Here is a 12,679-nt window from a genome sequence, read left to right on the forward strand (position 1 = left end):
ACGGGCTCTGGTCCCGGCGGCAGAAATAGGGCAGCCGCGGCGGTGGCGGCGGCGGCGGCGGCGGTACCGGCACAGCGGCGGGCAGCGGTGAGCTCGGAGACCCGGAGCCTGGACAGCCTCTAGCGCGCCGGGGACCCGCCGACAGCCAGTGAGGCAGACCCGGCCAAAGGGGGGACGCGGGGCCGGGTCGCCAACCCACCCCCCCTCCCGCCGCCACCGCCACGGGGCGCTCCCTCCCTCCCGCCCGAGTCCGGCCACCTGGTCCTCCCCCTCGGACCCGCCCGGCCACAGCAGGTAAGCGGGCACCGCTCCGGAGAAGGCGCGGCGGCGCCCGAACCCGCTGCCGCCTGCCCGGCCACTCGGGTCCCGTCGCTCCCGCCTGGCGTCCCGGCGCCCGCAGCTCCGCGTCTCGCCGCAGGGCCCGGCGCGGGCGTTCGCGGGCCCTCACTGCCCGCACCGGGGGAGCCAAGTTTGCCCGCCCAGCCGCGGGCTCGGGGACCACGGGGACTCGTGGCTCGGCCGGGCATCCTGTCCGAGCTAGGACTTAACGCCACCGGTTGGGCACCGAGGCTTGTGGCCGGGGTCTGCGGGGAAGGGGGGGGTGCGGGGGGGGGCGCGGAACGAGCTCTTGGGTGCCAAGCAGCCTCCAGGCGGGCCGATCCCGGACCCCCGGGGCGGCCTCGGCGGGACGCAGCCCCTCCCTCGGTGGGACCCGTGCCCTTGGCTCGGGGCGCGGGGCGGGCGTCCTCCCCGTTTCCCGGGGCTTGGCGGGACAACTTGGCGTTTCCCCGCCGCAGCCCCGAGGCCAGAACTCGGCCGCTCGGGGCTCCCGGCGAGGGGGGGGCGGTGTCAGTCTGGCGGGGGGGGGGGGAGGGAATCGGTCCTAACAGAGATGGAACTGTGCGTGCGCCCCCTTCCCAAGTTTCTGGGGGACCTGGGGCACGGAGGCGGAGCGCTCCGCCGCCGCCGCCGCGTGTCGCCCCGGAGTTTGGGGACCTCACGACGTGACATGAGCCCGGGTGCGGGGGGGTGGGCGGAGAGGGTCTCCAGGCGCGCTCGCCCGAGCCCGGCCACCTGAGGACTCGGCGGCCCTGCCACTCCGGCCCGGGCAGCCACCAGCCGGAAGAGCCCCAGCGCGCTCTCACCCGCGCCCCGGACTCGCGCAGCATCCGGCGGCCTCCTCGGAAGTTCCCGGGGAGTTGGGGGCCTGCTAGGTTTCCCCGTCGGGGAACCAGAGTTGGCGGACTCCCCCCCCCCCCCTCTTCCCACCCCGTCGCGGCATACCTCCCCGTCCCCTCTAGGTGTCGCTTCCGCCGAGGTTTCCGAGCCGGGTGAACCCAGCGCCCGGGGCCCCTCGGTCGGTTCCAACCTCAGTCAGTGCGGGCTTGGGGGTTGGGGGGCGCTCAATCGGAGGTGATAAGGTAACCTGCGGAGACAGGTGCGCCCCTAATTTCCAGTGGGTAAGGAAAAAAGGAGAACTGGGAGAGACGAGTCGACTTTTCTAGAACCCAAAGTTCCCTTTCCCCCCCACCACGGATCTTTGCAGAAGCCCGAGGTCTGCCCTGAGCGCCCGGGGGAACGCCGGTCTCCGCGTTGGCCCCTTCTGACCCCCAGGGGGGGCTCTGGTGGTGGCAGGGAGGCCCAGCACCGCCCCGTCAGTAGTCCTGGAGTCGGGCGCCCTGCGGGGCAAGGGGCAGCATCCTGGCTCAAGCCTTGCGTGAGGCATTGCGGTACCATCAGACCGCCTCTGCTGTCCTCAACTATTCGCTGCCCCCCCCCCCCCCACCTGCCCATTTCTGGGAAAACCAGACACTGCTTTCTCCCAAAAAGACTTGCATGACTCAAGTCAAAGGTCATGCATATTTTTTAAAAGTCAATTTGATGTATTAAAATCAAATTTGTTGTCCCAGTCGTTTTTAGTTTTTTTTTTTCTAGACTTTTATGATTACCCTCATCTTTTTTTTTTTTTTTTGCTAATTCCAAGAAGGCTCTTTTTCTTCCAGAAAGTGGGTAGGTGGCTTATTTTCCTGGGCGCTGGGGGTACTTTGATCCCTCTGGCTGTTCTTTGCAGGTGGGTGAAAGAAGGGGAGACTGGGCTTCCAGCTGCTTTGCTGCTTTTCCTGCTAAGTACTAAAGGACTTTTTTTTTTTAAAGTGACCTCATGTTGTGATCTGTTGTTTGCCCTATCGCAATGTTCTGAGCCAGGCATTGAATTCACAGTCTGAATTCACAAATCTACCTTCTGCCTGTCTTGTCTTTCAGGGTATTATTCTGCAAAGTCAGCCTTCTGTGTTGCTTATGGGTGGTCAGTCAGGTGCTTCCTGACTTAATGCTATTAAAGAGGTAGTTCAAGATCGTTTCTTTGCTTACATTTTCTGTCTCTTAAGGCACCAAACCGCATATGGAATGTCAAAACAGAATTACATTCAAGAGAATGTGATACTTAAGAGGTATTAACTGATGGTCAGAAGGGCCAGGGTTATTTGGAAGCCGTTTGCGTGCAGGTTAGACTTCATGGTAAATAGGAATGCCATGCATTCATGTGTTGTGCATAGAATAATATCAACATCTGGTTTATCCACTGTTGGAAAATACAGAGAGTGATTAATAGAAAATGCAATTTTGACTTTATTATGGTTTGCTACAAAGTTTGTCTGGTATATTTCCATGTCTATTTTTCTTTGTATTGATATTTTAGAAACTATCTTGGTAAATTTGAAACCCTCCTCTTTCCTCAAGAAATACTCATGAATAAAAACTAAGGCTCTAAGCTTTCCAGCAAAAATGACCATAGAGTTTATATGCACATCTCTTCCCACTCCCCCCCCCCCCCCTTTTAGAATTGGGCAGGGATTTGGAAGAGCACTGCAGGGCTCTGATGTTCTCCAGCTGATTTCTGTTTGTTGATTGTTAACCTGTCACATGTAAAATGCAGCCCACTCCAGGTGATTGCTAGAGCAGGTTAGTTTTCAGTTTGAAAGATTGGGAATTCAGATGGTGCGGGCTCACAAATCTTTACTGTTCTCTTTGAGAGGCTGGGTGGTCTTGCTTGGTTGTATCAAATCAGCCTTGTAATTTCTGGTCTTGTTGATTACAGAGAAGCCATTTGTGTGTAGTTAATCTATAATGACTGGTCTGGTAAATGTTCCTGTGTTCTGCAAAGAGGCCCAGAGAGGACTGGTGCACAATGTCCCCAAATTCAAGAGGGTTAGCGTTGTCACTCCTCCCAACAGAGATGATTTCTAGGGTAGATAAGAATCATTGTAAGCCCAAGGCCAATGTAAAGTCGGTGCTTCTCTCTGGCCTCTGATCCTGTTAAAAAACAACAACAACAAAAAAAAACCCCAGCTTGAGTGATGTGTTCTTTGAGTGGGGCAGAGTTTAGAATTTTCAGATTAATGCCCATTCTCCGCCTCTCCCCACCTCCCCCCGGTAATAAGTGTTCTTATTTTATGCCTTTTCAACTTTCTTCAAAAAGCAAGTCAGTATTTGGAATGTTACAACACTGATTTGTTATACATCTGTAATTTTAAATACAGAAACACAATAGCACGAATAATCAGCTTATCTTAACAATACTAGAAAATGCTGGAGTTTGCACAAGGAGAGAGTGAGTGAGCTGGTGGCACTCTTTCATGACTCACAATAGCAAAATCTATCTATCTGGAAAGAGGATGCAAACATAACCTCTACATGTAAATTTGCAGTAACTCAAGAAAACAGTTGCCCAAGAGATGGGTTGCTGGGGATGCCTGGCCGCTGGTTTGGCCTCAAACCTAAGGTGAATTCCTCAGCCTTCTGGCCTCTGCTATACTGTACATGCAGCAAGCAAGTCTCTCAGCCTTGGGGAAAAGTTCAGTCTCAGTGCTCAGAGGTACCTCTTTCAAAACAAGGTAGCTTTTTGTGTGATTGTGCTCCTACTGGAGGATTAAACTCAAGGCTTTGTGTTCTTGCAGGGCCTTTTTTTCCCTTCTTTTGACACACCTCTGATCTAGCATTTTGCCAAATGGGAAAATGGAATCTTGCCAACTTGTCTGTCTGGGCTGGCTTCAAACCTCAATCCTCTAGATCTCAGTCTCCTAAGTAGCAAGGATTAGAGGCCTGAGCTACCAGCACCAGGCAAAACAAGATGTCTTAACTATCAAGTGATTATTCTTCATGAATTGCTTGGGGGGAAAATTCCCACTCTTTCTATGAGGACCACTCTAAATTGATAACCAATGCTTATGACTTCGCAGAATTGAATGAAATTGATAATCCTCAAAAACAAATCACAAAAAGAGCTCCAGGTTGAAAGACAGAAGGTGTGCTGTGACCTCACAGATGGCACAGTCCCAGCTCTGTAATGGGGAGTTCATGTATTTTCCTCTCTCTGAAAGCCTATAGGGCTGTTTGAGTTTGAGGAGTAATTAATTTAACAATACATTGACTTCCCCAATGCTGGGGGCATCCTTGCTGCTGGAAATTGAGTGTAATTTCTCATGATTTCTTTTTTTTTTTTTTTTTTTTTTTGGTGCATTCTTTTTCTTGGCCTGTAAATAGAGGAGCAGTAAGTATAAGGGCTGAGGAGATACCAAGTGGTACCTGCCTTGGGATAGGGTGCAGGAAAGTAAGTCTGACTCTCTTGTCTTCAATCCAGCTTTAGCCTGGGTCAAGAGTCAGGAAGACTAAAGGAGAAGGGTTCTCAGTGGCTTTCAGAGGAAAGAAGACACTCAGGGTCAGGCCTCCATCTTGCTCTATATAAATATCCTAAAAAGAACTGTTTGTCAAGATAAAGCATCACTGAGGGAGAGAGGCAGCATCGATAGGGCTAACAGCATAGACTGTGGTCCTTGTGGCATTGGGCTGGGACAGTCTCAACTTTTGCTACTTGCCATGTGACCACGGCAGAGTGCTTAGCCCCTCTGAAACCCTGTCACCTCCATCATCTAACAGGAGATGGAGTAGGGATAATCATTACCCTCTTCATGGAATAGAAAAGTGAAGATTACAACTTAGTACCTGTAAAGCATTGAGAATGGTGCCTGACATATAATAATTTCTATGTAGGTGTTAGCCAAATCGGTAGTATCTATTTAGTTGTTAGACAGCTCATCAAAATTGATTTAGAGCCAATATCAATTCTTTTTTTTATGAACCAAACTGTCATAAAACTTGAGTTGTAAATTTCGGGGCTGTTGCTGGCATAAATCTAGTGGGTTGTCAATCATCATAAGTGAAAAAATGACACCTAAGACACATCTATTGTGCAAGTGAAATCAGAGCTGATAGTGGTCAAACTGAGTTAAATTTTACAAAGAAACTGCTGCTGCCTGGGAAGATTTCAGTGGCTGGCCTGGTCCATGGGTTTTCCTATCCTTAAATAAAATACTGTATCTGTGTGTGTGTGTGTGTGTGCGTGCGCGTGCATGGGACACGCACACGTGCCTAGCCACTGTCTCTTTTTCACTCAAGGCTACTGCCCTAGCACTTAAGCCGCAGGTCCACTTTCAGATTTTTTTTTCTTTTGCTGGTTAATTGGAGATAAGAGTCTCAAGAACTTTCCTGCCAGGGCTGGCTTTAAATGGCTATCCTCACATCTCAGCCACTTGAATAGCTAGGCTTACAGGAGTGAACCACTGATGCCCAGCTCTGAAGTAAAATCTTGAAGGGGAACTTCAGTGCAAACAAGATAAAACTAGTGTGGCTCCAAGCGTAGCATGGCTGAAGTTCCTGGTTTCTGAAAGCTGTGGACTGAAGGTGCAACTCAAGTAACCACAAGACCCCAAATTCTAGTACTGGTAAAGAAAAGAATCGGAGAAAAAGGAAACCAGTCTGCATTCTGTAATTAAGCAATTTGGTACTTGCCAAAATTTAAATGAAAATGAGTGGATTTTATTATTTGATAATATCCATTAACAATAAAACACCACACAAAATTGGTCTCAGATTACAAGGCAGGTTGGAATCAAAATAACTAGATGTTGTGGCTTGTATTTTTCGTAACTGCAGGAGTTGCCACCTGTACATGACTAGAATAAATCTCATCTTTGGGCTAGGAGACCTAGAAAAGGAGAAGAACAGATCTTTAATATGTGTGCTTGCTCCACAAGCAAAAATTTGATGAGTGACTAGGCAAGGTTCATAAATGAGCAAGAAGCAATGTCTTTCCAGTTCTAGCTTGAGTTATTATGGCTGGCTTTTTAAGGTGCTGGTGGGTGGCACATGCTTATAATCATAGCTACTCTGGAGGCTGAGATTTGAGGATGGTGGTTCAACACTAGCCCTGGCAGAAAAGTCTGAGACACTCTTTAGCTCCAGTTAACCACCAAAAAGCCAGAAGTGGAGATATGTCTCATGTGAGCAAAACAGCCACGAGCAAAAAAGCTCCGGGACAGTGCCCAGACCATGAATTGAGGCCCCAGGACTGCCCTCCCCTTTTCCCCTTTCAAAATTGCAAAAACATCCAATAGCCATTTTCTGTAGTCTCTGGAATGTAGCATTCAGAAGGGGATACTCTATAGGAAGTATTAAGGTTTTTTGTTTGTTTGTTTGTTTGTTTTTAGAAAAACCAGTTGTAATATGAATGTAACTTTATCCTCTTTGAGTCCTGAATGTGTTTGGTTTTTAGTTGTTGTTGTTTGTTTCCCTCCTCCTCCTTAGTCCTGTAAGCATTCACCCACCCTAGTGAGAGCCTTGGATCCACTCATACCACAGGCCTCTGTCTGATAGCAGCCCAAGCCACAGTAGAATGCAGAACTCTGCTTTGTTCCCAATGAAGAGCAAATGCTGAGACTGTGACCTTCAGATTCTATCTACTGGCCACCTGGACTGCTTTGCTCTGCCACATGTCAAAGATAAATGACTGAAGAAATAGATGTAGGAGCAGCAGCCTCTGGACTCTGTTTTAAAAACAAAGAGACACCTCCTCTTAAAAGATAGCCATCCCTTCTAACCTCGCCTTTATATAGGCCAACGTGTTATGCCCACAGTTTTAATCTGCCACCTTCTCCCTGTGGGCATTTTTTTGTGTCAAGCAGGAGACATAAAGCAAATGTAGAGAGGCAGCTCTATTTGGATGTGGAAAGCAGCCAAAAAAAAGGAAAAAAAAAAGAAAAAAAGAAAAAAAAAAGGAAAAGGAAAGAAAAAGAAAGGAAAGAAAAGAAAAATAACCCCAAACCTGGAATGTGCTAGAGTGGATTTGGATTTGTTTGATGACCCTGACTGCAACACTAGTGGCAGACGCTGCTCCTTGCCTAGGGTCTTGGTCATTGGTTGACTTGGGAAGTCAACCAGCAGGGAATGGATCCTGCAAGCTACAGGATCCCATTGTTTCTCCTGGCCCAGCTCAGACCAGGACATGGAGGGTAGGAGCCTCCAAGAAGCTCTGAGTGTTTTCATCTCACTACCACAAGCAGGATGCAGTAGGGACCACATGTAATTAAACACTGAATTGTGTGGTGTAGGCAGAAATCAATAACCCCTGAAGTTTCCTAGAGCAAGAGTTGTACATACTACAGGATGAGTTCTGTGTTGCTCTGTCTCATAGGCAGAGATGCTGAAACTATAATTGGAATAGGCTCATAGTGGAAAGCTTTTATTTAAAAACAAACAAAAACAGTGTCCTAGGATTATATGCCTATAATCCTAGCTACTTAAGGCACTGAGATTGGAGGAGAGGAAGATTACAATTCGAAACTAGCCCAGGCAGAAAAGTTTGTGAGACCCCCTTCTTACAAGATAACTGGATGTAGTGGCACGCATTTGTCATCCAAGCTACAATGGGAGTCCTAAAATAGGTGGCTCATGCTCCAGGTTTCTAGGTATGTGCCTGGGTAGGAAGTAAGCTCCTATTTCAAAAATGATCAGCACAAGAAAGGGCTGGAGAGTAGCTCAACATGAATGTGCCTGCCTAGCAAGTGTGAGGACCTGAGTTCAAACCCCAGTAACCACCCTTCCTCCTCCCCCCAAAAAAGTACAGGTAACTAGATGCATGGATTCTTGTATGTCTTTATTCCCTCAGCACAGTGCTGAGCGAGTGATTAGTACTTAAACATCTGTCGCACCGATCCTTCGTTTTCCATGCATGGAATTCTTTGATTACTTTAAATTGCTCATTTTGTTGTTGTTTTTTTTTCTCCTTCTAGGACTTTAGACAATGATATTTTCAGGTGAACCTCAGGACACACCCTAATGGCTATTGGAATTCTGTTGTTATGGGACTGTAGTATTTTACTACAAAAACCACTGGTCACAAACCTCAAATAGTAGACCTTCCTTAGGCTGTCAATTGAAGCTTACCATCTTATAAATTTTGGTGATGTAAGCCACAAGCAAGTTGTACCTTTAAAATAATTCTTCATGGGCATTTCTTGACCCTTCATTGGGTACAATACACCCCGAATGCTGTCTCAGGAAAGTGAATCATGGACATGCCCAATAGAGGTGACCCACCTGTCTCAGCTGGGTTTGTCCTTGTAGATACAGTCATGGCGGGTAGCATTTCCAGTGGGATGCTACCTCAGAGCTAGCCTTTGCAGCATTCTTCCTGTATGCCCGACAGTACCTCCGTCGGTTCTTACAGTAACCCTCTGTGAGAGGCACATACTATTGTCCCCATTTTGGAGATGAGTAAAGTAAGGCTCCGAAGTAATGTAACTTCTCCAAATTATTGCAGCAGGGTGGGTGCTGAGATTTGAAATTGAGTTTCAAGTTCTGAGATTTGGGAATGTAGGCATTAACTCATGGACTCCGTGTGTACTTTGCAATGCTTTGTGCTGAGAGCATTTGTCATTTTCTTGACAGACTCAACAAAATGCAACCAGGAAGCCTTTGGCTGCATCTCACACTGCTTGGGGCCTCCCTGCTAGCTGTGCTGGGATGGATGGACCCAGGAACCAGCCAAGGCCTGAATGTGGTCGTGGGAGAATCTCAGGCACAGGTATGGTCAAATAACCACTGACATGACACTTCCACTTCGAACTGACTGCTTTTTGACGATACAGTATCTGGTTTCTCCTCTATCTTTAAATCAATTAGACCACCGAGTGAATTAAATGCATACTTCCTGTTGTGGGAGGACAGGGGAAGCAACACAGATTGATACAGACAGGAGACTCTGGTGTCCTATTTCCTAATACATTCCAAAACCAAGCTTTACTTGGTTAGCCTTCCACGCAGACCTTCAAGAGAAGGGTCTGTCTACTTAATAAAACTCTGAAAATTCACATGTATTGGTAGGCTACACCCTATGTGAACTCAGTGAGAAAAGATGTTTCAAAGGAAGTGGAACCCCTTTTCAGGTATGTAGATAAAAAGAACCAGCCAGAGGAAGAACTGGCAGAGGTCCTAAGGGAGACTGCTTTAATGAACAGATAAGAATGATTAATGGCATGTTAGGTATATATAAATGCTTCTAAAGGGCTTGAAAAACTTGTTCTCCATGGCCTCCCTGGAGGGTCTGGATGTACTGCTAATTGCTTAGTGAACCCGGTCTTAAGCAGCATATGGAAGAAGATTCATAAACTCCAACCTAGTCCTGCTCCAGGTAGCAGGCTCCATGAGTTTGGGGTTCCTGGGAGATGAAAATTGTTCTGCAGAAAATGCTCTGTGTAAGTTGATCCGCATGCAATGACGCTACCCTTTCATTAAATCCACCTGGGGTTTTCTCTCTGCTGGATGAGAAGGAATTCTTATCAGAGACTTTCCAGGCATCCTTCTTCCCATTGTCTTACCCGATGCCTGCCCAGCTCCTTTCTCTTCTACCTGTGTCCTGTCCTGTGGAATGAGAAATAAAAATTACCCGCAAAAGTCAACATTTCCCAGAGAGTGTATAATGGTACACAGTGTATAGAAGGATTAATGCATTATTTGATCAAACGACATGAGTTCACTTTCATTATTACTTAATTGTCATGCAATCCCAAACCTGTAAGGCTTACTCTTCGGGGAGCTTCAGAAGTAATTTAATGCACACTTTTCCTGCTGAAAGTTAGTGTGGCATGCATTCTTTTGTCTCGAGCAGATGATTAAATAGAAACACTATCTCTCCTGTCTAAATCCATGAAGGACGCACCTTAATGTTGCTTTGAAAAAGAGTCTGGTAGTGGAAGACATGCTGGTGAGAGCAGTATTTCCCATGTGGGAAGTGCCTAATCTTTTATACTCCTATCCAGACAAAGGGAAAAGGGTCACTTTTAAGTCCAACAGATACATGGTTGAATACTTAATAGCAAAGCAAACAGGCAAACCTACAGATCCCGCTTAGTCTTCTTACTGTTGGGGTTCATTGGCCCACTGTGGTGAATCACATTTCAATTAAGAATTGAGCCAATTAAGGTGGGATTTAGCTGGAGGTAAATGGAAGGTAAGTTAATATCACCAAGGGCCTCCTTAGCTGTTAACAACTCAACACTTTGTGTACCAACAAGATGGAGCAGATACTGCTCAGGGAAGGAAGGGAAGAATAGGAAGGAAAGGAAAAGGAGGAAGGAAGCTCCATCTTTGGTTTGGGTGGTTTTGTTCCTCCCTCCCCCACCTCCTTCTCGCTGTTATTTCCCAAGCCCAGGAATGCAGCTGCTCCAAAGGAGGAGGAGATGTCTCCTGAAAAGCTGCCCTATTGATCATGCTTCTTTCACGACAGCTTTGTTTGTTGATTATGAGATGAAAACAGTGTGAATAGGCCTCGTACATGGATACTGAGGATGGTCTCGGTAAATGTTTACCCACAGATAGCAGGACATTTACTTTAATGAAAGTGTTTGCTGACCTTCTGATAACAGAATTTTCTGCTGCTGCTCTCAGTGGGTGGGCAGAAGCTCACACAGGCCTTTTGATTTCGCAGCTAGCAGAGACCACTAGGGTGGCAGCTTGTGTCAGGCAACACCTGCTTGGCATTGCATCCCAGGGCAGACAATGCCTATCAGTGTTGCATCTCCACTGCCAGTATTGCTGAAGCCTCCTTAGACTTACATCTCAGGACTTTAGAGGAGTGAAGTTTAGGATAATGGAGAATGAGTGTGAAGAATTTTACTCAGAAGCGATGTACCTAGCTCTCAAAGGCCCCTGGCACTGCTGCTCTCTCTGCCCATGGTGCGTTCTCTAGGTCAGTCATCTATCCTCTCTTCTTGAGGTGGGTCTCTGTCCATGTCTCTTTCTCTCTCCAAGGAGAGTCTAGGGGTTCTCATACCCTGGGATGTGCTTGGATTGGTTACTTCTATTAGGTTTTTGAAAATAACACTTTATTGGTCCAGTCCAACCATTCATGACTGGTTGTTAAGTTCTAATCAGGTCCTTTCTGCAAACCTTCTCCCCAGGGTCCTGGGAAAAGTTAATTGAAACTAGAAGGGGCTAAAATGGGGTAAAGGCATCTGCTTGCTAGGCCAAGATGCTGTCCTGGGGGTCTGTATCCTAACTAATTTACTTTTTAAATTGGTCATTCTATGCCCTGCCCCATACCCACATTCTCTTATTGTCCGACATGCCACCCCTTCTATTCACATCCACATCTACCCCTTCTCCAATGTAACTTCTTAGTCTTCAGAACTTTCTCTGACTATTCTTCATCCCATACTCTTGAGCCTTATTATCTTTTTTTCCTTTCATATTTTTAGCATAGGGCCAATGTCCATATTTACCTTTCTCTTCTTCTACCATGCTTTTATGAGCAAAACAGAGACCTAATGAGTTCTTAAATCAGTCAGTCCTTAATTTAGCAGCAGCCAGTACCTAGTATTGGTCATAAGATCACTTGATGCTTTCAAACTTCAGACTAGATCGACAGGGAGGGTGGCTGCTTCCTGCAAGGAAGTCTGTCTCTGGCGGGGATGTGCCAGTGTCTCCTGCAAGCTGCTTACCTCCTTATATGTTATTAATATCCAAAATAGTCTTGAGGCTAATCGTTTCTGGGTAATTTCTCCTTTGAGCTATAGCTATTAACGTATCTATAACTCACTATCCAAACCATATTAAAGTCTTCTAACAGTTTCCTCAGACTTCCTAGAAGAATCAAAACCAACAGAACTTTTGGAGACTTTTAAGTGAAAAAGAAAAAAAAAAAAACACTTTTTTTTTCAAAAACTAAATATTAAACTGTTTCCATGTACGTTTTCTTCTTGATAATAGTACTTCCCAAAGTATTCATTAAGGATTTTAAAGTACCTGGAAAGCACAAATAAAGTTTGATTGTCTTTAAAGTTATTACACCAATTGCTTAATGTCCTGAGGGTAAGCTAGGATTACATGATCAATGCACGTGTAGTTGCATATTTTTAAAGCAGTTAACAGCAAGTTGAATTTTATTAAATTATTGTTGTATGTACAAAGAGTACAGCTGAATTAGCTTCAAGAAGTTTGCACTGTACAGATGTAGATAAAAGGAAATGGAGCTGGGTGGAGTGCCTCTTTAATGAAGAGCTGAGTAGCAGAAGATGGCCCAGAATGTTAATACATTCTGAGATACAATTTACTGGCAAGTCTGTTTCCCTCCTTTCCTCTGTACTCTGGCTAAGATAGATGTAGGTGTTGTTTTTTTTTTCCATAATCTGAAAAATTTGAAATCCCATCCACAACATGACATCCGTCAAGCATTTCATGTCTGACCTCACATGAGGGGCTGTAGTCAGAGCACGGGTGCACTAAAACTGTTCTATCAAATTGTGTGTATGAAACAAGTGAGTTTCATGTTTATACTGTCCCTAGG

The 12,679-nt window shown here is 46.4% G+C and overlaps 1 protein-coding gene across 1 annotated transcript in view; it reads left to right on the forward strand.

Moving 5' to 3' along the window:
- The first annotated feature begins 263 nt into the window (after positions 1-263).
- The window catches only part of Fstl4 (follistatin like 4), a 313,515-nt gene continuing 301,099 nt past the window's right edge, over positions 264-12,679 (forward strand). Inside the window, 2 exon segments of the mRNA XM_042689005.1 lie at positions 264-294; positions 8,785-8,920. Coding sequence (XP_042544939.1) covers positions 8,795-8,920 — 126 coding nt within the window. The 5' untranslated portion in view covers positions 264-294; positions 8,785-8,794.

Source organism: Dipodomys spectabilis, unplaced genomic scaffold (assembly GCF_019054845.1).
Source record: "Dipodomys spectabilis isolate Male_0828 unplaced genomic scaffold, ASM1905484v1 ptg000119l, whole genome shotgun sequence".
NCBI classification, from domain to species: domain Eukaryota; kingdom Metazoa; phylum Chordata; class Mammalia; order Rodentia; family Heteromyidae; genus Dipodomys; species Dipodomys spectabilis.